General features: G+C 45.3%; 2 protein-coding genes, 1 non-coding gene and 1 pseudogene across 3 annotated transcripts in view; all 4 read right to left on the bottom strand.

Annotated features, from left to right (window-relative positions):
• The window catches only part of LOC122937814 (oocyte zinc finger protein XlCOF7.1-like), a 151,784-nt gene that overhangs the window by 108,432 nt on the left and 18,954 nt on the right, over positions 1-24,398 (bottom strand). The gene's annotated exons all lie outside the window — the stretch shown is intronic.
• On the bottom strand, positions 807-5,627 carry LOC122939540 (gastrula zinc finger protein XlCGF26.1-like). The gene is made up of 3 exons (XM_044295606.1): positions 5,280-5,627; positions 2,394-2,873; positions 807-1,919 (listed from the first exon to the last, which is right to left on the bottom strand). Exons 1-3 carry the CDS (start codon positions 5,625-5,627, stop codon positions 1,362-1,364), a joined length of 1,386 nt encoding a protein of 461 aa, XP_044151541.1. The 3' UTR covers positions 807-1,361.
• On the bottom strand, positions 15,949-16,034 carry LOC122939713. The gene has a single exon (XR_006390151.1). It is a non-coding gene; the product is annotated as a small nucleolar RNA SNORD71 (small nucleolar RNA).
• LOC122937815 lies at positions 16,522-24,375 on the bottom strand (annotated as a pseudogene).

The following is a 24,398-nucleotide window of genomic DNA, read 5'->3' as shown; positions in this document are numbered from 1 at the left end:
CCATCTGTGCCACTGGTTAGGACGTAAGGGAATCGTTAATTTCTCACGATAAGTTTTCCCTTAGTCCTAACAGTGGCATACAAATATCCCCCCCCCCACTTAGTTGCTTTAGTGTTGCCTTTTTTTCTGCTTGTAACTACACAAGGGGACTAGGGGTTGATCCCCCTCTTTATTAGAGTGGGAGGGTCCTGTTAATTGCTTAATTACTTTCTCTTGTCAATAAAATTTCCACCTATCCAAACCAGTTCACGGGGGCAGAATACCCGATATGTGCCACTGTTAGGAATAAGGGAAAACTAATTATCATTAGAAATTAACGATTCAGACCCTCAGATTGAGGACACCATTTTAAGAGATTTGGAAGATTAATTTCTGGAAAATGCTAAACAAATTCTCTCATCTCTAAGCAGAAAGCATCCTATAAGGGAGCTCCACACCCGCCACATTTCCTTTAATTTATAACCCCTTCCCACTGCAACCATTTTCTGTTTTTTGCACTTTTATTTTTCTTCCCCTCCATCCAAATGCCTTACCTTTTCTATTTTTCCAGTCACACAGCTGTAGCAGGGCTGTTTTTTGTGGGACAAACTTTCTATTGTTTCCATTTATTATTCCACATGGTTTATTGGGAAGCTGGAAAAAATTACTTATAGGGTAGAAATAATTAAAAATGCAGTTGCGCCATTGTTCAATGGATTCTGTTTCTACAGCGTTCACTGTGCAGTGACCTTTATTCTATGGTTTAGTAAGATTACAGCAATCACAGATTTACATTATTGTGCTAGGTTTTAATACTCCCCAAAAATTTCCACAGGGCTGGGTGAAGATTCTTTATTTGCGGTGCGAGCTTCAATTTCTATTGATAACATTTTATGGTATAGGTGACTTTTTGATGTTTTTTATTCAGTTTTCAATCACTTTATCTTTAAGGCAGAAGTCGTTAAATACCCAAAACCTGCCGTACATGTATGGCAAGTGTCATGAAGGGGTTAAAACTGCATTCTCTGACGTTTAACACAATCCGATTGGTAAGTAAAACATTTCCCACCGTCCGTACATAATTATGGCTTCTCCCCTGTATGATGACTTTAATGGTGAAGATTGGGTTTCAGAGCCCACCATTTCCCACATTCTGAACAGGAATACAGCTTCTCCCCTGTGTGTATTCTTGATCTCTCTCAAAACTTAATTTATGAGTAAAATATTTCCCTGCATGAAAGTGGCTTTTCCTGTGGGAATTTTTTAATGCCCAACAATATATTTTTGAGTTAAACATTCTTAACACGACTACAGCTTTTATTTCCCATGTGACATCTTTGATGTTGAAGATCTAATTTTCAAACGAAATATCAATCACATCCTTAACATGAATACAGCTTCTCCTTTGTGTGAAATGTCTGATGTTTCTGAAGATTTGATTTATGAGTAAAACATTTCCCACATTCTGAACATGAATATGGCTTCTCCCCTGTGTGAATTCTCTGATGTTTAATAAGATATGATTTTTGAGTAAACCATTTCCCACATTCCGAACATGAATACGGCTTCTCCCCTGTGTGACATCTTTGATGTAAAATAAGAGCGGATTTTCTAGCAAAACACTCTTCACATTCTGAACATGAATACAGCTCCCCTGTGTAAATTCTCTCATGGGTCTCAAGAGATGATTTCTGAGTAAAACATTTCTCACATTCCGAACTTGAATATGGCTTCAGCCCTGTGTGACTTCTCTGATGGCTCTCAAGGGATGATTTCCTTGTAAAACATTTACCACATTCTAAACATGAATACAGCTCCCCTGTGTGAATTCTGTGATGGGTCTCAAGAGATAATTTATGAGTAAAACATTTTCCACATTCCGAACATGAATATGGCTTCACCCCTGTGTGACTTCTCTGATGGCTCTCAAGAGATGATTTCTTAGGCTGCGTTCACACGGGCGAGATTTCCGCGCGGGTGCAATGCAGTAGGTGAACGCATTGCACCTGCACTGAATCCTGACCCATTCATTTCAATGGGGCTGTGCACATGAGCATTTTTTTCATGCATCACTTCTGCAATGCTTTAAAATCGCAGCATGTTCTATATTCTGCGTTTTTCACGCAGCCCTGGCTCCATAGAAGTGAATGGGGCTGCGTTAATAACGCATTGCATCTGCAAGCAAGTGCGGATGCAATGCGTTTTTCACTGATGGTTGCTAGGAGATGTTGTTTGTAAACCTTCAGTTTTTTATCACGCGCGTGAAAAACGCATCAAAACGCATTGCACCCGCGCGGAAAAAACTGAACAACTAAACGCAATTGCAGCCAAAACTGACTGAACTTGCTTGCAAAATGGTGCGAGTTTAACTGAACGCATCTGGACCAAATCTGTCACGCTCGTGTGAACTCAGCCTTAGTAAAACATTTTCCACATTCTGAACATGAATACAGCTTCTCATCTGTGTGAAGTCTTTGATGTGAAAGAAGAAACGATTTTCTTGTAAAACATTTCTCACATTCTGAACATGAATATGGCTTCTCTCCCGTGTGAACTCTCTGATGTCTCTCAAGTTCTGATTTCTGAGTAAAACATTTCCCAAAATCTGAGCATGAATACGGTTGATCCCCTGTGTGAATTCTCTGATGGACGACAAGAGAATATTTCTGAGTAAAACATTTCCCACATTCTGAACATGAATACGGCTTTTCTCCCGTGTGAACTATATGATGCCTCTCAAGTTCTGCTTTGTGAGTAAAACCTTTCCCACACTCTGAACAAGAATACGTCGTCTCTCCCGTGTGAACTCTCTGATGCCTTTTAAGTTCGGATTTGTGAGTAAAACAATGCCCACAGTCTGAACCTAGATACGGCTTTTTCCCTGTGTGAATTCTCTGATGGTTTATAAAACGTGAAGGGTGGATGGTACATCTGGGATAATGGCACAATCTTCATACGTATCTGATATGACACCCGGATCATCTGCATTATAATGTGTAGATATCGATTGTCCCTCCGAGCTCCCAGTACAGTAATCTGAAAAGAAACGTGCGTCTACCGTCCTCCAGCAGATAGACGGACCTCTCCTAGCAACCCAGTTTTAGGATAAGGTGAAAATAGGCGCTATGGGGGACAAATTGAATGATTTTATTGGTTTAGGAAGAATTAATATAAAATTTAAGGATAGCCACTAAGGTGATACTAATCACCTTTATCAAAATATGGAAAAAAAAAACCTTTCAAAACTGCGTTAACATTTTCCAGAATTTTTGTCTGGACAACTACTAAAAATATGAACTCCTATGTCTCCAGTTTTGTTTGTTTTTATCAGTGCTGCCTCTTCTCTTTCTTTATTTTTTGTTGAAGTTAGAATGATTTTTGACAGTGCTTGCATCACATCCAGAAAACGGAAACGTAAGGCAAGCAAGGATTCACAGCGTGAGGACCAGCGAGTAGGGCACAGCTTCTTCAATGTCACGCTGGATTCCGTTGTGAACGAGCAAAGTACATCCCACCGTTTAATACTGTCTGTAAAAAAATGTATATATGATCTGCACTACATCATAGAAATGTGCAATTTTTTTTATGTTTGCCATTGCATCTTGCAATACAAGATTGAGGTTGTGCGCTGCACAGTGCACATAAAGAGCATTTGGTTCTTTATCTAAAATTCTGGCCTGTACTCCTAAGTATATGCCACTCATTTTTGCTGCCCCATCGTACCCCTGGCCACGACACTTGTGTAATGTTAGACCTTTGCTCTCTATGCAGGCTATGATATCATTTGCTATGCCTGCGGCACTCTGATCTTTCACAGCATGAAATCCCAAAAATACTTCATGAATTTTCACACTGGTTGCTCTGGTGTTCTCATCTCTAGCAACAGAGACATACCGGAAAACCTGGCTTAGTTGATCAACTTCTGCGATGTCTTGTGTAGTGTCCACGATGAGAGTAGAATTGTGCCTGTTGAATGTCTGACACTATTTCCTTTTGTACTTGTTGAGATACAATTTGGATTATCTCATTTTGGATTATGGGGCTGAGATATTTTATTGTCCTTTGTGGCATTTGAATTAGTTCTTTTAGAATGGGATCGTACTCTGCTAAAAGTTGAACTATGCACAGAGAATTCCCATTATTAAGCTCACCTAACTGCTCTCGATGCCCACGGAACGGTAGATTGGCCATTGGCGTGGTTAATGTCACGTTTACAATTCTTTGTAGAATTTGCCTCCAAAAGTTTTTTTGCTGAATTATTTGGCGTTTGTGCTCCTCATCCGCAGTGCCCTTTTATCTCCGCTGTCATACACCATACAGGCTTCAATGTGGGAATTGGAGCTCTCATGAGTTAGAATTTTTCTAGTTAAGTTTTTCCACTTACTAATACCCTTGGCCCACGCTGGTTCAAAACCCTGCTTTTTCCAATCGCCAAACAACCAGCTTGGCTCACAATACACAGCATTGAGCTTCGGGGAATAACATAACCATGTGACAGGTAGTTTAAGTCCTGGTTGGGTAATCCGGTTATATTTGACAGAAAAACTTCTTCTGTCACTGTCGTTATCTCTAGGAAAAGGACCGGGAGGTCTGCAAGGGCCAAGTGAGATAATGAAACTCTTGACTTTAGGGTCAGAAATTTGTCACAGGATAATTAGCCCCATGAGTGACTTCTCAGAAACAGCTGCATCTAGAATGTTGCTGGCAGAAGAGCTTGCAGCGTCGCTGGTAATAACGGTATGAACTGGCTGATCTTCGGTAGGGTCTTGTACTAAGGTGATATCACTAACACATTCAATGTCTCCAGCTTCTTCTATTACATTACATTCTTCAAAAGAAGACAGGCTGGACTGGACACCCTCCTCTACCTGGGCTCCTGCAACATTCACATCAGCGGGTTCTAAAGTTGTCTTCTCTGCAGCTGGTGCTATGTCAGTATGGGCAGAAGATGTGCTGGACTGGACACCCTCCTCTACCTGGGCTCCTGCGACATTCACATCAGCGGGTTCTATAGTCGTCTTCTCTGCAGCTGGTGCTATGTCAGTATGGGCAGAAGATGTGCTGGACTGGGCAGCCTCCTCTACCTGGGCTCCTGCGACATTCACATCAGCGGGTTCTATAGTCGTCTTCTCTGCAGCTGGTGCTATGTCAGTATGGGCAGAAGATGTGCTGGACTGGACACCCTCCTCTACCTGGGCTCCTGCGACATTCACATCAGCGGGTTCTAAAGTTGTCTTCTCTGCAGCTGGTGCTATGTCAGTATGGGCAGAAGATGTGCTGGACTGGACAACCTCATCTACCTGGGCTCCTGCGACATTCACATCAGCAGGTTCTAAAGTTGTCTTCTCTGCAGCTGGTGCTATGTCAGTATGGGCAGAAGATGTGCTGGACTGGACACCTTCCTCTACCTGGGCTCCTGCGACATTCACATCAGCAGGTTCTAAAGTTGTCTTCTCTGCAGCTGGTGCTATGTCAGTATGGGCAGAAGATGTGCTGGACTGGACACCTTCCTCTACCTGGGCTCCTGCGACATTCACATCAGCGGGTTCTATAGTTGTCTTCTCTGCCGCTGGTGCTATGTCAGTAGGGGCACTAGAGCTTTCACCCATACATTTCGAAGCAGAAAAGTAGCTACTAGTTTTAGCCATATTTTTACTCTTCAGTTCCTCTTCTTACACTTCTGATCACCGCTCAGATGCTGATGGGTTGACATATCGAGGGATTTATGTGGCTTTTGTAACCTGTCTGTAAAAATCTTATGTGAGATTTGTATGCAAAATGCCACCAACACAACTTACTTTGCACTCCTAACATTCTCACATGTACATTTAAACTCTACGTTAGTAATCAGATACCGTATTTTTCGCCCTATAAGACGCACCGGCCCATAAGACGCACCTAGGTTTTTGAGGAGAAAATAAGAAAAAAAAATTTTTTGACCAAAAGGTGTGCTTTTGGTGGGTTTGAACTAATGGCGGTCTGTGCATGACACTATTATGGGGGATCTGTGGATGGCACTGTTATCGGGTGGGGGATCTGTGGATGGCACTGTTATGGGGGGAGCTGTGGATGGCACTGTTATGGCGGGAGCTGTGGATGGCATTATGATGGGGGGATCTGTGGATGGCACTGTTATGGGGGGGAGCTGTGGATGGCACTGTTATGGGGGGGAGCTGTCGTGCCTTTTCATAGGTAAATACATTGATATCCAATTCATTTTTAGTCAAGATGGATGTTCATTACCTTTAAGAGCCATGCTCCACTATAGTTACAATTTTGTAGGTCTTGAGAAGGCCAAAGTAAGGTCACACGAAGGTTTCTACTTTTTAGTGTTATTCTTCTCATGAATGTACCAGTCTGAGAAGAGGCCTTCTTATCTACTGATAAATTTATGACGGGAGGTAAAGGTAAGCTCTATGCAGCTGGTGATAATTACCTATACAATTAGGCATTTATTAATGAAGCAAAATATATAATATTCATGTATTCATTTAATGAGCCTTAGTCCTTAGCATAAGACAATCAGTAGGACATAACATATATATTATACTGTTATATGTGATGAAGACAACATGTATCCAGTATATTATATATATTTCTCATTAGGAGAATCTTTGTCTCTAAAAGAGTGTCTGTGAAGATGTGTGTTTTGTAACAATTATTCACCTCTTTGGTATGAGAGGAGGTACTGATATCCCTGAGTAGACAAAGCCAGTGAAGTTATTTACGATAAACAAATAAACAGTGTGAGAAACAGTCAGAAGAGACGCCTAGAGGTCTGTCTCTAATTGCTACAAGTGTCAAATCTAATCCCTATAGCCTTGAATTAAAGCTTTTAAGGTCAATTGTATATTATACCTTTATTCAGACTTACAGAAGTTAACCCTTTATACTAGGATGCAAATAGCTTACACAGCAGTGCCACCTAGGTATGAGTAGGTGACATTACAACAGTAGCAAAAGTGCATTCTGGGTAAGGTTATGATGTCATTTCTTATCAATAGTCACGCCCATCCGATTATGATTGGAAACTTCCAAACTAGGAAGGTGTGTCTAACTGATAAGTTTGTGTTCATAAACCATACACAGAGAGGAGAAAAAGGGGGGAACAGACAAGAAAGAGAGGAAAGAGAAGTTAAGCTCTTCAGAGGGGTCTATCGAGATGAAAGCCATGATTACATGCGCCATGATGGACCACCCAGCTTTCCTAGGAGCAGAAGTGAGATTTCTACTATGAATTGGTAAGAGACACAGAAAATGATATTTCATTTTATTAAGACTAATTTGATAGTGTGGGTGAAATTATACCATCTAGATTGGCGAATAAATAAATAATTAAATTAATTGATCATCTCCATATTGAGATGTAGTCTTAGGATATTGTGAGGCTTCATTCTACCGGCAGAAGAATCAAGACTCATAATCTAGCAAAGCATTAAATAATTGCTTAGATATATATATATATTGATAGAACATTCTTCGCCAAGCTAAGTGATGGTTTCCCACAGGAAAGACTTATTTCAAGTCCTTTCCATTTAAGATATGGTCTAGCAAAGATCCTATATCCCTGTCATTTGTCTTAATAGTCTTACCAAAGTTATATGTGTGAAAATAGTCCAGGATGGGGCGGAAGGATACAGTTATCTCTTCTAAGCTATATCCTTGAATGGATTTGCCCATGCCTGAAGTCATGTGACGTGTAGTTGGTTAGAGGGGGGTGGAATGTATTTAGCATTCCATATTGATGTCTAGGATTAGACATGCCTGTCCTGATATCATGAGACTTTCTCTGAACAGAGGTAATATATATATATAAATTATGTTCCTATTTGATATCCTAACCTAATAATAGCTTGGTTATAATGTGACAAGTTATTTCCACTCACATGTATTGTTAAGCTTGTAATGCTTTATATTAACGCTATATATATTCATTTGCATGTATCATTGTGTTTATTTACTTCTATATGTTTATAACCTTGTAACCAATAAATCTGCATATTTTTTATAACACCTGTGTATTATTGTATGATGCAGAACTACATGTTTATCATTAACGTCATCTCACGTCAAAAGGAACTTATTTATCTGAGGAAATAGTCGGCCTCAGATGTGAATTGTATCAATTAGGTTGTCTACGATTCACCAGGTCATGATTTTAAGAATTTATGACAAATTTTAAAAATTTAATTTTTTTATGATTAATAATTTTTATGACCATAATTAATAATTCTTAATTGAATTATTTCACCCGACAGAGCGGTGGATGGCATTATGATGGTGGGGGAGATCTGTGGATGGCATTATGATGGTGGGGGAATCTGTGGATGGCATTATGATGGTGGGGGGTATCTGTGGATGGCACTGTTATGGGGTAGTGGATCTGTGGATGACACTGCTATATGTGTCATCCACTGATCCCCCCATAACAGTCCCATCCACAGATACCCCCCACCATCATAATGCCATCCACAGATTCCCCCATCATAATGCCGTCCACAGATCCCCCCAACATCATAATGATATCCACAGACCTCCCCCCTACCCATCATTATCCCATCCATAGATCCCTATGGTGGGACTGTAGTAGGCGGGGAGAGCGGCGGGCAGTGCAGGCAGTGTACTGTGGCCCGCCGCTCAGTATGTACTGTATTATACCTAGTGTTAATCATAATATCTAAACTGCGCTCCCCCTCTGTACCGTACTTACCGCTACATGTCACCCTCCGTCTCCTGTAGTAAGCGCTAGCAGGCAGGCAGCCGTAACTCACTGAGGTCACGTGCCTGCTCCGCCTGCTTCATTAATAAAGTGAGTTACGGCCGCCTGCAGCCCGGCCTGCCTGCTAGCGCTTACTACAGGAGACGGAGGGTGACATGTAGCGGTAAGTACGGTACAGATGGGGAGCAGGGGGACTAACACTAGGTATAATACAGTACATACTGAGCGGCGGGCCAGAGTACACTGCCTGCACTGCCCGCCGCTCTCCCCACCTACTACAGCCCCTCCTCACTAATACATTGCAGACTGCGATGTAAATTGCCAGCATTCGCCCCATAAGACACAGGGGCACACATGTACATTTAAACTCTACGTTAGTAATCAGATAACTTTCTAGAACAAGAATCAGCAACATTCGACACCACCGCTGCTGTGAAACTACAACTCCCAGCATGCAAGCTTACTTGGCTGTTCTTGAAACTCCCACAGAAGTGAAAGGAGGATTTTGGGAGTTGTGGTTTCAGAACAGCTGGAGGGCCGAAGGTTGCTGATCCCTGTCCTAAAATATGCTATTATTTGCCATGTTTAAGACCATTGTCCTAATCATGTCCTGTATCACCAGTTATCTCTCTGCACTACACTACATCTCCCACTCTTCTCCCTGATCAAATAAGAGTAGGACTCCCGCCATCCCCTCCATAGACCTGCTATCTGTCATCTGACCTCAATGTCTATTGTGTTTACAACAGAGAGAAAAGCAGATTTCTATCATAAATCCTTTTTAGGGGAGAAGGTAACAGCAAAGTCTCTGATAACAGGAGAGCATTGTTCTCAGATAAGATATAAGGAAAAGTCACCGACCATAAAATGCTGTATTTACACAGCCCGATACAGGACGTGATTATGGAGAAATAACAATTCCAACACTGCCCGTTAATGGGGATGAAGCGCAGCCCTCACAGACAGCGATCCCCTGCACGGTATGGCGAGGAGCGATCGCCATTTCTATTGCTCCTCCTCATACAGAACCATTATGGGGAGCAGGGGCTGATAACACTGCGCAATCAGGTGACAGGAAAGGAGGATTCTGATGTCCACACGTACAAGTCTCTCTGCTGGATGACATGGTGATCTGCAGCTACTTTAGGGCTTTTTCACACGAGCGGATCCTGAGTGGGTAATCTGCTGCGTGAAAGAGTCAAGCCCCGCTCCGGACAGCGGAGACACGGAGCAGTAACATGACTGATGACGCTCCGCGCCTCTCTGTGACCTTTTTACTACAAAATCACAGTGAGATAAAGTTGTCATCGTGATTTTGTAGTAAAAAGATCACAGAGAGGCGCGGAGCGTTATCAGTCATGTTACTGCTCCGTGTCTCCGCTGTCCGGAGCGGGGCTTGACTCTTTCACGCAGCAGATTCCACACACAGGATCCACTCGTGTGACAGAGCCCTTACATGCTCAGATTATCAGTAAGAAGCATCCTCACTAGGGTTGAGCCTACTGATCTTCGAAGCCAAGATCCTTGTCAGCCCGGGCCCCGAAGCAGCCGCTTCCCCTGCTTCCCCGGTGCATCAGGGGGCTTCGAATGGGATATGGTGTCTAAAAAAAAAAAATGTGTAACAGAATCTGCGTTCCAAAAACCATATGGTGCTCCTGTAAACTGCAGAATTAGGGTAATAGATATTGAGTTTTGTTTGGTTGTTAACCCTTGTGTTATCGAAAATAATGATTAAGATGTAAAATCTGCCAAAGAGGGGCGTGGCTTAGCAGCTCATGGATAAGGAAGTGAAACGGCCGAGCTCCGCCACCAAGCCACAACATTAAGGGCCTTGAGTCCACAGCACAAACCCCCACATGGGCAAGAAGCTGCCCAAGAAGTCCCAACAGGGGGCCATACCTCCTCCGGACTCCCTCAACCAAGGCACGCTTCGGGACTTCGTCCTGTGCTCAGGACAGAGCACGCCACCATCTTTCCCGCCCGACCTGGCTGCCCCCGCAGAAGCGCTCCCTCTGTAGTGAAAGACGGGACCGCGAGACACCAGGCATTCCGGCTGCGCAGGAGCCACCGACCAACGTGGCCACAGAGACCAGCCAGCCTTTCCACCGTCACCCTGGATGTGGGTCCAGCTGGATACCCTTGATCCCAAGATAGCCCCCGCCTGTGCCAAAACACAGACAGCGGGGAAGCCCTCTCTCAGGTCAGTGCCCAGTGGCGTTCCTCAGACCCTCTTTAGCCATCCTCCCTCCCGGCTCTCTCTCCCTGCAAAAAGGGACCCCCAGATGTGCCCGATGCAGTGGCAGTGCCCTCTCCCCCATCTCCTCTCTGGAACCTGAGGATGACATCGGGGCTACCTCCTCCATGCAGCGGTACGCTGCCCCTACCCATGCACACTCCCCATACTCTGATCACGGCACCTATAGTGGTCCCCCTCCCATGGACTGGGCTTCCATACTCTCCCAGCTGCCCACTAAAGGGGACTTTCAGGCTCTGGTTACAGAGGTCACCACAACATGCCGCTCTGAAATCTCTGCGGTTAGACGCGACCTACACTCTATTGCCACCTGGGTGGAGACCCTACAGAAAGATCCCAAAGTTACGCGGTCCTGTGTCTCTCAACTCCATACCTCAGTGTCCTCACAAGTCGCGGGGCTCCGTGTGTTGCAGCGTCATATAGAGGACTTAGATAATCATGGGAGGAGGAATGATATCAGAATTCGTGGCCTCCTGGAGCCCCCAGGGAGGGAGGACATACAGTGAATCCTAAACGCCCTCTTCAACAAAATTATGGGGGACCCCCCGTCTCACACCACTAAGCTGGACAGGGCTCACAGAGCTCTCCGATACAAAGGATCCATCCCCCCCAACCCAGGGAGATTATTTGCTGCGTTCACGACTTCACCCGAAAAGAGGCGATCATGATAAAAGCCAGGGACTCCTGACTTGTGGACTTCCGGGGGGCCCGGGTCCAGCTTTTCCAGGACTTGTCGTGGATCACGCTGCAGAAACGTTGCCACCTTTGCCCTCTGCTAGACACCTTGAGGGACCATCAGATCCCATACCGCTGGGGGTTCCCCTTTTTCCTGAACGCCCGGATAAATGGCCGCACTGTGGCCTCACGCTCCTACACTGACCTCGTCCCATTCTGTTTCGCTCTGGACTTGCCAGTACCTGACCTCTCTGACTGGGAGATTGCCGCGACATCCCTGCCCACCCCACTTGCTTGGCAGACGACGGGAGGTCACAAGAGACGTCTACTGACCCTGGAGGAGCGTCCCTCTCACCTAGACTGGGTTTCCCTGCACCCGGAGGATCCACTCCCCATCGCTGATGGACCCGTCGGTGTGACCGGACGTTCTCTTTTTGGGGACTTTGCTGTTTTTTGCCCACTCAAGGCCTACGAAGATATGATGGTGGTGGTTTAGTCGCCGCCTGTTGGTTACAATTGTTTTTCCTTTTATTGTCCCTGACCTATTGGTTTTGCTCAGGTTCTCTCACCCCTCCCCCACTCAGGCGTGACTGGTTGGGTCCCCAGACAGTGGGGCTCAGTGAGTCTGCCTTGCCGACTATAGGTCCGGTGGGGTCGGTCCCCTCTCATACTTTTTTTTAGTCTGTTTATTCTACAGATATAGTTTACGGTTAGTTTTTTGTGAAGTCTTGTGGTGTTCGTGTCTTCCGCTACTCCCTATCGTTTCACATCCTCCCCCTCCTGTGTCTCTCTCTTGCTCCCATTCTCTATTACCCCACAGAGAGCAGTCTGGAAGAGGCTCCCCCCCCCCCCCCCCCGGAGTGGACACCTGTGTTTCTGCTACTACCTTCATAGCTGGTAAGACACTCTGCTACTCACTCCACCTCAATGGTTAGGTGTGTCACCTTGAACATCAAGGGGCTGGGCTCTAAACCCAAGAGGCGTTTGGTGTTCCAGGAGCTTCGCAACCTATGGGCAGATGTGGTCTTTCTTCAGGAGACCCAATTCGACCAGACAGGATCCTTTGGCTTTGCCAAGCACTACCATCTGCACGCCTTCTTAGCTAATCATAGCCGTCGAAAGGCAGATGTTGCCATACTGTTGTCAGCCTCCTGTCCCATTTCGGTATCCTCCTCCCACATAGACCCTGCTGGCCGCTACGTCATTCTAGAAGGGATTTATCAGGGTCGCCCCATCGTACTCTGTAATGTGTATGCCCCCAACACTTCCCAGCTTCCGTTTGTGCTTAGGGTCCTACGCAAACTCCAAGGTCTGCCCTGGCTGTGTGGATCCTGAGCTTTTCTCTGAGAATACGGACCGGTTGTCTCCCCCCCCCCCCCCGTTTTTAACTCATTGGTGGCCAGTGCGGCCGCCCCTCCCTCCCTCCCCTGTAGTTAACTCATTGGTGGATCCTGTCTGGCCGATCAGAGTCCCAGTGTTATCGCTGGGGCTCCGATCGGTAACCATGGCAACCGGGATGCTACTGCAGTCTGTGCGGCGCATTGCCTATAGCACAGACCTGTCACTTACCAGTAGGAGGAGCTCCCGGCCGGTCACAGACATCGTTGTTCGCAGGTAAGTATGAAGCTTCTACAAATTGCTAAGTAACCATGGCAACCGGGACTGCAGTAGCGTCCCGGTTGCCATGGTTACCGATCGGAGCCCCTGCGATTACACTGGGACTCCGATCGGTATTCTCCACTGCCACCAATGATAGGGGGGGCGATTTTAATTAGGAGGGGGAGGGAGGGGAGAGGGCTCACTGGCCACCAACGAGTTATCTACAGCAGAGGGAGGGGGGCCCACTGGACACCAATGAGTTAACTACAGGGGAGGGAGGGGGGGCCCACTGGACACCAATGAGTTAACTACAGGGGAGGGAGGGGGGCCCACTGGACACCAATGAGTTAACTACAGGGGAGGCCCACTGGACACCAATGAGTTAACTACAGGGGAGGTCCACTGGACACCAATGAGTTAACTACAGGGGAGGGAGGGGGGGGCGGCCGCACTGGCCACCAATGAGTTAAAAACAGGGGGGGGGGGGGGGTCTGCCCCCTGCTGCCTGGCAGTCATGTACACAGTTTTTCAGTATATTCTAAACTGAAGCGTCCCCATCACCATGGGAACGCCTCTGTGTTAGAATATACTGTCGGATCTGAGTTTTCACGAAGTGAAAACTCACCTCTGAAAAAGCTTTTATGCAGACGGATCTTCGGATCCGTCTGTATGAAAGTAACCTACGGACACGGATGCCGTTCTTTCACGGACCCATTGACTTGAATGGGTCCGTGAACCGTTGTCCGTCCCAAAAATAGGACAGGTCTTATTTTTTTGACGGACAGGGAAACACGGATCACGGTCTCGGCTGCAAAACGGTGCATTTTCCGATTTTTCCACGGACCCATTGAAAGTCAATGGGTCCGCGAAAAAAACCCGAAAAACGGCACAACGGCCACGGATGCACACAACGGTCGTGTGCATGAGGCCTAAATGGTATAAAAGACCTGAAACCGCGCTGGCCACAAAGGAGGAACACCACTGATTGCCCCTGTATCGTTGGAGGGAAAGGGTTAATAAGTACTACTGGGTGAATTAGCAAAGCTCTGCCCAGATAGGATTCTGTCCGTGTGTAGAAGGACCGCACTGGCTATAGAGTAACACTGGGGTGGTCTCTCTTGCGTAGGAAACCAGACGACCCGGCTGACCTTACCTAATTATAAACCTTACCACTAAAGGACCTGTATGTTAACCCTTTCAGGACCAAGGGTCATTGATGCCCCAGTGTCTAGGTCAAAATTTACAAATCTGACATGCGTCACTTTATGTGGTAATTGCTTTGGAACACTTATTTATATAAGCCATTCTGAGATTGTTTTCTCGTGACATATTGTACTTCATGATAGTCATAAATTTGAGTCAATATATTTCACCTTTATTTATGAAAAAATCGTGAATTTTTCAAAATGTTAGAAAAATTCACAATTTTCAAAATTTCAATTTCTCTGCTTCTAAAACAGAAAGTCATACCTAATATAATATTTATTACTTAACATTTCCCATATGTCTACCTTATGTTGGCATCATTTTGGAAATGTAATTTTATTTTTTTAGGACGTTAGAAGGCTTAGAAGTTTAGAAACAATTCTTAAAATTTTTAAGAAAATTTCCAAAACCCACTTTTTAAGGACCAGTTCACGTTTGAAGTCACTTTGTGGGGCCTACATAGTGGAAACCCCCCATAAATGACCCCATTGTAGAAACTACACCCCTCAAGTTACTCAAAACTGATTTTACAAACTTTGTTAACCCTTTAGGTGTTCCACAAGAATTAGAGGAAAATGGAGATGAAATTTCAAAATTCCACTTTTTGGGCAGATTTTCCATGTTATTACATTTTTTTCTTTAACACATTGAGGGTTAAAAGCCAAACAAAACAACATTTATTACCCTGATTTTGCAGTTCACAGAAACACCCCACATGTGGTCGTAAACTGCTGTACGGGCACACGGCAGGGCGCAGAAGCCTGGCTATGAGCTGTGCGCTGCGATTGGCCAGCAGTGCAGCAAGGGACACGCCTCCTACAAGAAATCAGTCAGAAGGAGCGCAGACACCGGAGCCTATACCGGGCGAACGGAGCGGCGCCCAGACTTACTAGTAAGTGCAGGGGGACCCCTGGGCGCCGCTCTGCCCACAGGTATAGTTAGTTTTTAGTTTGTAGAGTAGTGAAAGGTCCTCTTTAAATAGGGTATCTTTTTTGCGGGATGAGATGACAGTTTTATTGGTACTATTTTGGGGGTCATAAGCATTTTTGATCGCTTGCTGTTGCAGTTTTTGTGATGTAAGGTGACAAAAATGGCATTATTTTTTTTTATGGTGTTTATCGGACAGGGTCTATCATGTGATATATTTATAGAGACAGTCGTTACGGACACGGTGATACCTAATATGTGTAGTTTTTTTTATAGGAAAAGGCAATTCAAATTTTTTTATTTCAAATTTTTAATTACTTTTACTATTTTCACTTTATTTTTTATTTTTATCAAGACCCTCTTAGATCTTAAAGATCTAGTGGGGCTGATGGCTGTACTATACTTTGCAATGCTCTTGAATTGCAAAGCATAATACAATCAGATGCCCTGTAGGTGGCAACAGCGGACGCTTTTGCAAAGTGTCCGGTTGCCATGGCAACCATCAAGCGCTGCCATCGCAGCGCGGCAGCCCCGATGGTGGAGAGAGGGAGCCCCCTCCCTTTATTAACCCCATGGATGCCGCTGCATCTATGGGGTTACAGCAGAGTGTCAGCATAGAGCTGACACTCTCTGCTGATGGCGGCGGCTCCATTCCTGAGCCGCCGCCATCACACACAGCAGGGGGACTGAACAGCATGGGGGCAGCCTTGAAAAGGGGGGCGGGGGGGTTGGGGGGTGTACGGCCAGCATTGAGGGGCAGCGCAAATGGGGGCAGTTGGTGGACCGCATCAGGGCACTGGGCAGGCTGCAGGAATGTGGATGGGAGTGGGGGGACTTCATAAGGGGCAGAAGGGGACAAGGGGGGACTTGGCACACAGATCGGGGAGGGCACGAGGACACTATCTGATTTCAGGCTCTGGTCTGCAGAGCGCAGATCAGAGCCTGAAAACGGCATTTTTTCACTGCCGCAATCCGATTGGTTAGTCTGCACAGACTAACCAATCGGATCAATTGCCGGCAAGGGGCCACTCTGATTGGTCCCCTGCCGGCATTACTGAACTGTATGCTGTCCGTGACAGCACCAGGGCAGGGGCAGAAGCTTTAATCCAAGCGCTTTGCAGCACTTGGATTAAAGAGCTGCCATGACGTCTATACACGGGGTATGTGCAGCTATCACGTATATATACGGATTGTGGTCATGAAGGGGTTAAGTATATGAATCCTAGTACCTGAAACGTTTATGCCCGGAGACTGTGGCACATACGATCGTGTAACTATATAACTTACTTCAAATGTTCTGTGCCGAGAGTCTCTAGGACGCAGCAGTCAATGAAGAATCCGATAGTTCAATGAGTAGAAGAGATATTCTGTTTCCTCTACCAGCGCGTATGGTCCCGGCCGGTGACGCGCGCACGCGCGAGGGAAACTACGCTGATAGCTTTGAAAAACGAAAGTTCCGTGTGACGTCACACCTTGGACGGATGCCTGCTTGGATCACAATACCTCCGACGCATTTTGGAATTCACGAATATATAAATATATGTATGACAATCATTCATGTTATATGTCTTATATTACTATAAGGTTGACATTGACCCCATTACTCTCACATTACTCACCTCTTTTTATCATTACTTTGCAGGCTGTATAGATCACCCTACCTCCCTTCTGGAGGAAGAGAACCTTCCTACTTACACAAAGTGAAAGAATACTAATTCTTGCAAATTGTGGAATGACCAGCATCCATCCAGAAGATCCTACTTTTTAAACCATCCCCGCTATCTATCTTGCCTAATTAAACCTTTACAACCAGTGGAATCCATATTCGGGAAGCATACTATGAGAACGCAGGTCAACCAGTTAATCATTAGTCCTTTGGTTTTACAATGGAGTCCTGCAATAAATGCAATTAGTCCGATTCTACACCGCCTTCTGTCCGCAGCAGGTACAACGGTATTTTGGTGAAGCCAAGTCTAAAATAGGAGTCACAATTGTAGTTGTGGCAGCGGCAGACGTTGAGGTGGAGTCCTCATGACCATCACTTGCATAGGAGTGTCCTTGTTCTTAATCACAGTAGTTACTTTAGATTGTCCTGTAAAACATGCCGTCTTCAGACCCTCAGATTGAGGACACCATTTTAAGAGATTTGGAAGATGAATTTTTGGGAAATGCTAAACAAATTCTCTCATCTCTAAGCAGAAAGCATCCTATAAGGGAGCTCCACACCCGCCACATTTCCTTCAATTATAACCCTTTCCCACTGCAACCATTTTCAGTTTTTTGCACTTTTATTTTAATTCCCCTCCATCCAAATGCCATACCTTTCCTATTTCTCCAGTCGCACGGCTGTAGCAGGGCTGTTTTTTGTGGGACAAACTTTCTAATGTTTCCATTTATTATTCCACATGGTTTATTGGGAAAAAGGAAAAAAAATTACTGATAGGGTAGAAATAATTTAAAATGCAGTTGCGCCATTGTTCTATGGATTCTGTTTTTACAGCATTCACTGCGCAGTGACCTTTTTTCTATGGTTTAGTAAGATTACAGCAATCACAGATTTACATTATTGTGCTAGGATTTAATACTCCTCAAAGAATTTCCACAGGGCTGTGTGAAGGTTCTTTAGTTGCGGCGCGTGCTACAATTTCTATTGATAACATTTTATGGTATATGTGACTTTTTGATGTTTTTTATTCAGTTTTCAATCACTTTATCTTTAAGGCAGAAGTCGTTAAATACCCAAAACCTGCCGTACATGTATGGCAAGTGTTATGAAGGGGTTAAAACTGCTTTTCTCTGATGTTTAACACAATCCGATTGGTAAGTAAAACATTTCCCACAGGCCGTACATAATTATGGCTTCTCCCCTGTATGATGGCTTTCATGGTGAAGATTGGGTTTCAGAGCCCACCATTTCCCACATTCTGGACAGGAATACGGCTTCTCCCCTGTGTGTATTCTTGATCTCTCTCAAAACTTAATTTGTGAGTAAAATATTTCCCTGCATGAAAGTGGCTTTTCCTGTGGGAATTTTTTAATGCCCAACAATATATTTCTGAGTTAAACATTCTTAACACGACTACAGATTTTTTTCCCATGTGACATCTTTGATGTTGAAGATCTGATTTTCTAACGAAATATCAGTCACATCCTTAACATTAATACGGCTTCTTCTTTGTGCAAATTTGCTGATGTCTCTCAAGATGTGATTTCTGAGTAAAACATTTCCCACATTCTGAACATGAATACGGCTTCTCCTTTGTGTGAACTTTCTGATGTTTCGGAAGATTTGATTTATGAGTAAAACATTTCCCACATTCTAAACATGAATACGGCTTCTCTCCTGTGTGAATTCTCTGATGACTCTGAAGATATGATTTCTTAGTAAAACATTTCCCACATTCTGAACATGAATACGGCTTCTCCTTTGTGTGAACTATCCGATGTTTCTGAAGATTTGATTTATGAGTAAAACATTTCCCACATTCTGAACATGAATACGGCTTCTACTTTGTGTGAATTGTCTGATGTTTCTGAAGATTTGATTTCTTAGTAAAACATTTCCCACATTCTGAACATGAATACGGCTTCTCCTTTGTGTGAACTGTCTGATGTTTCTGAAGATTTGATTTATGAGTAAAACATTTCCCACATTTTGAACATGGATATGACTTCTTCCCTTGCTGAGCTCTTAGGGCTCCCTCACCCATTTTGTGGCTTACATTCTGGTTAATGGTCGGTGATGAATCAGAAGATCGGATTTGTTTTAAAGGGTCAGATGACAGAGTTTTGCTGTGAAGGGTGGATGGTACATCTGGGATAATGGCACAATCTTCATACGTATCTGATGTGACACCCGGATCATCTGCATTATAATTTGTAGATATCAATTGTCCCTCCAAGCTCCCAGTACAGTCATCTGACAAGAACAAAATTTAGGTAAAATTATTTTTAATAATATACATTTTTTACATAATACTTATATTTTTTAACATATAAAAATGCACTTTAGTGCAGGGCAGTGGAGAGGAACAGTGCGGTGATGTATGAGGAAGCCATGGCTATGGAGTCAGCGTAAGGCCGGATTACTATTCTCTATTAAAAGTCTTTGTATAAAATAATCTGCATTAAAGGGAACCTGTCACCTGTAGTACGTGGCCCTCACAGGGGGCAGCATAGTGTAGTCACAGGCCCGGTGATGTCAGCGGTCTGTCACATCTGTGCTGGCAGTCAGTACTGACAAGCCGAACCCCACAGTGTGCACCAGGGCTGCGAGGGAGACAAGTCTGATAAGTGACTACCTCTACCCTCCCCTGCCTCCGGACCAAGACTGACTGGTTTTCCTATGCACAACTGGAAAGAATCCTGCCAGTGAATGTCGGGAGGAGGCGGACGGTGGAGGTAGTGAGCCTCATCGGACTCATCTCCCTCCCAGAGCTGGCATGTGCTGTGGGGTTTGGACTATCTGTAATCTAAAAGTATTGACTGCCAGCACAGAAGTGATAGGTCCCCTCTAAAGAGCATCTGTCAGCAGGATCAACCCTATTAAACCAGGTTACTGCTTGTTAGAGTTAATCATACTGAGTGAAACGACCCCTCCGTTCTTTAACAAGAGCTCGAAAAACTGCATGTGAGGATCAGGGATTATAAGTAAATAATTGTGGCAGAGTCACTAATAAGAGGGCACTGGGAGATCTGTAAAGGGGCAAGCGATAGAATTGTCACCGGTGCCCTCCACAAAACAGTCCCGCTTCCCCGATGCATTCTATATGCTACATGTCAGACCCCGACTATGCCCCTGCTAATGTGCTCCCTAAGAAGTCAGCAAGGGGACCATTAGAGGATGGTTGGGGGGTGCTGGAGTCTTAAGTAGGAGCAGAATGGTAGTCGGAAATTGTGGCAGGTTGTCACGGACAGCTGGGAAGCCGAGCAGAGTGGGGGCGATTGCTTACTTATCCGGAATCTCTTAGTATATAGGACCGGCCAGAGGCAACCAGTATTTAGGGTTGGTGACCTGCTTTTATTAGACTGTGGAAATGCTGTTAGACTCTGCCCTGAAAGTCCAGTCCTGCTGAATGGGTTCACAAAGGGAAGAACAGGTGACAACTCCAGCCTTCTGATCAGCGCTGTGGGATATCAGGTGGTCAAACAACTGAAGGGGTTGTTCAGTTAGTGACCTTTTCTACAGACCCCACATCGAGGACCCCACATATAAGACGTACTTTTTCCCCCAAAAGTGTGTGTGTGTGGGGGGGGGGGGGGGGGAATGTCAGTGCATCTTATAAAGCGAATACTAGTGAGTGCTTCCATTATTCAGTTTTACCGTGTAGGGAACGCAGTAAAAATAAAACCCATTGCACTGTGGTGGAACTGCACTTTAAGTCATAATGACTCAGAGAAAGTCGGGAGTAAAAAATGGAAATGAAAGACCAAAAATTACCCAGGGCTGAAAGGGTTAAGAAAGTAGCGCTGTCCTATCTAGTTATTACTGGATCCTAAGTGACAATCACGGCCAAGTCAGTCTATAAGACGCAGTTTCTCTCCTTGTTATGTGAAGTGTTACCTGAATTCATCTCAAGGGGCTAAGGCAGATCAGGCCTTCCCACCGATGAAGAGATTGTTGGTCTCTCCCGCGTTCTGGTCTATGTTGACCACACCAAGCCTTTTACCCTGTATACTGAGGGAAGCTTGGAGAGGCTGGGGGCAATCCTGACCCATATTCAAGATAGCAGGGAGCGAGTAATGGCCTATACTAGCAGAGCACCGAGAGGTGGAGGGAAGAACCCGGAGAGAACTATTAGGCCACAGCTGCTGGGGGTAGTGCAGGATTTTACTGATAGGTTTAATGGCATCTTGTTGGCAGCAGAATTTTGTGTAGTGGACAGACAGACATCGCCTAGTGCCTTGGGACACCGCCGTCTCGGGGTGGGGGGTGCAGAGCAGCAGTAAATGGCCAGGAGGACAAAGATCAAATACAAGGTACGGTACTGACATAGCAGTGGGAATACTGCTGTTCTGTGACCCAGTAGAAACAGCCAGTGGTCCCAGTAATACAATGTTAGAAGATATAACATTCCTCTTCCATGGCTGAGATCTATGACTAAGCCCCCATACTCTTAGGGCTGTTTCACACGAGCGGATGCCGTGCGTGACATCCGCTCTGTGAATGACAGCCAAGACCCGATGCAGACAGAAGAAGCACGGAGCATTAACATGACTGATAACGCTCCGTGCCTCTCTGTGATCTCTTTACTACGAAATCACAGTGACAACTTTATCTCACTCTGATTTCGTAGTAAAGAGATCACAGAGAGGCACGGAGCAGTTATCAATCATGTTAATGCTCCGTGCTTCTTCTGTCTGCATCGGGTCTTGGCTGTCATTCACGGAGCGGATGTCACGCACGGCATCCGCTCGTGTGAAACAGCCCTTACAGCCAACTGAACAGTCCAATATAATGGTGAAGTAATCGGCTGGCGCTCTATCTGGCTCTGTATGGACCAAGCACAGAACCATGTGGGTTAACCTACTAACACGGATACTTCCATAATCAGAACATTAGGACGATTGTGGACGTCCAGATGTATACTTACCTAGAAGTGGAATGCTATGTGCGTTATTTCATTTTAGGTTTAATGTTCCTGTGCACTGACAGTATATATTGTTAGTGTGATATTTTAATAAAATGTTTTTTATATATACCACATGGTTCTGTGATTGATCCACACAGATCCAGATAGAGAGCGCCAGCCGATTCCTTTACCATTACATTTTCCTCTTTTGACAGTGGTTTGTCTTACGGTGTGTGCACCGCTCCATACTGAGGTGTAGTATAAGCCACTGGACGTTTACTCCTTTTTTGAACATTCAAATAATTGCTCCTAGAAGGAGTCATTGCACTGAGGTGTCAGGAGGAAGAGGAACCTGCAGTGGAGGTGGGAGCCGAAATCCTATGAAGTGGTATAGCAGAAGATTACGGAAGGTACCCGCGGCCTGTATGGACGACACATATGGTGACACCTTGCACATTCATAATTTGGACACCAGAATCCAGTGCAGTCCAAAGTGTGACATGAGGCCTGTGAAATGCTGCACAGAGGGACACCAGGACACGTCCAGGAGATTCATGGAAGAGACCTGTCACCCCTGATATTACTGAGCACGTCCTGGAGAGTCACAGCGCAGACCTGAGGGAGTCGTTACCACCTTGGTGTAATGGGCTAGGATCAGCGGGAACACTCCTACTGCTTCCTCTTCTCCTGTCTACTAGTATGTTGGGGCAGTTGCTATGTATTATACAGTAGCTGATCTCTTGCTCAGCCGACCTCTCTTCTGTAGCTCACCTTGTTTGGAGAGGAGCTCCTGACTGGTTAGCCTCGCTGTAAATATTCCTAGTTTCTGCAGGGGCTGCTGGTTATAGTGTAAGCTCTGTGCCTTTCAGTCCAGTAATCCTTTTATTTTCTAGTATCTCTCCTAGTTTTCTTCGTCAGTGAACCTTTGTTCTTATGGTTATGGTGGATTTACATGAGCCAATTATTGGGCACGACCGTACCTGCGAACTGCTCGTTCACGACAATCTGCCCGTGTAAATGTGCCGCCGATGACCTTATGAATGAGCGAAAAAGGCCTTAGTGTCGTCCTATTTGTTTTAGGGTCAATCTTACAGATTCGTTTTTTCCATAAGAATGTCTGTAGGGACAGTGAGGGTCAGTGATGGTATTGGGGTCAGGGTCTAAGGACAGATCTAGGGAAGGCTCCATTCAGGGTCACTTATTGTATGTTCAATCATCCACTCACCATATAACCCCCATCGTCCGTTTGTTCCACCATGTGATTACTATCCCCATCTTGGTCCAGTCATCTACTGATCAGTTCTATATCTGATATGTGATTTGTATTATTCTTCATGGGACGGTCCGGCTGTTAAACAGTTTGGTCCTACTATAAGTCCTGGGGGTATCTGAGTACTGGGGGACACTGTAAGGACCTGGGGAAGGCGCCTGCTATAGGGGAAGTCCAGTACAGGGTCATTACAGTTACAGATTCGTCTCTGCTTCATTTAGTGGTCACTACTCACCTGGGCTCTTATCTGTAGGACTGTCCTCCTCACACTGGTCATCGCCCCTCACATCTGTCTCTGTAGGGATCTCCTCCTTGTATTCCTCATCGCCCCTCACATCTGTCTCTGTAGGAACCTCCTCCTTGTATTCCTCATCGCCCCTCACATCTGTCTCTGTAGGAGTCTCCTCCTTGTATTCCTCATCGCCCCTCACATCTGTCTCTGTAGCATTAATATTGCGCAGATCTTCATCCTGATATAAAATCTGTGAAGCAAATGTTGTAAGTTACAGGTCAGTCGGACAAGTTGCAAGAAATATTTTCCATGACCACAAAAGATCGTTAAAGGGGTCATCATCCAACTTTTACCTTTTTTAACAGATCCCTTCAGAGTGACCGGACTTGTGGTGGGTTCATACTTACCTGATCCCCACCGCTGGTTGCCGGCTTCATCACTCCACGACCGCCTCCGCAGGTACTGGGACTCTGGGAATCAACATCCCATTGATGGGGGCATGTGACCACTGCAGCCAATCACTGGACGCAGCAGATGACCAGCGATAGGGAAAATCTCGGTTACCTGACCGTCCTGTGGAAGGAGAGGACGCGGACATCTCTCTGGTGTTGTCCTCTGACTGGATCTCTCTGCAGGAGACACAGAGACTGGACTCAGACTTTACAGAAAGAGAATTCCAGGACATTTGTATTTAGTCCTGTCTGTTACCTGGAGATGTGAGGGGCTGGTCCTCCTCCATCTTGACCTCCTTGTGTAGACCCTTGTGTCCTTCTAAATACTCCCACTCCTCCATGGAGAAATAGACAGCGACATCCTGACACCTTAGAGGAACCTGACAACACAATGACACCGTCATCACCCAGACCCCTCCAGTGCTGTGACTGTATAATGTCCCCGCATTCCCGGCGGTGTCACCTCTCCAGTCAGCAGCTCCATCATCTTGTGGACTGACTTCTAGGATCTTC

Source organism: Bufo gargarizans, chromosome 5 (assembly GCF_014858855.1).
Source record: "Bufo gargarizans isolate SCDJY-AF-19 chromosome 5, ASM1485885v1, whole genome shotgun sequence".
NCBI lineage: Eukaryota > Metazoa > Chordata > Amphibia > Anura > Bufonidae > Bufo > Bufo gargarizans.
This window is presented reverse-complemented; position numbering and strand designations above follow the sequence as displayed.

Excerpts from the sequence above, each read along its gene's own strand:
- LOC122939540 (XM_044295606.1), bottom strand. The coding sequence starts at position 5,627 with ATGGCTAAAACTAGTAGCTACTTTTCTGCTTCGAAATGTATGGGTGAA. Across the intron at positions 2,874-5,279 it reads TGAATGTCGCAGGAGCCCAG|AGAATTCACACAGGGAAAAA; the intron begins GTAGATGAGGTT and ends ATAAACCATCAG. Across the intron at positions 1,920-2,393 it reads GTGGAAAATGTTTTACTAAG|AAATCATCTCTTGAGAGCCA; the intron begins GCTGAGTTCACA and ends ACGCAGCCTAAG.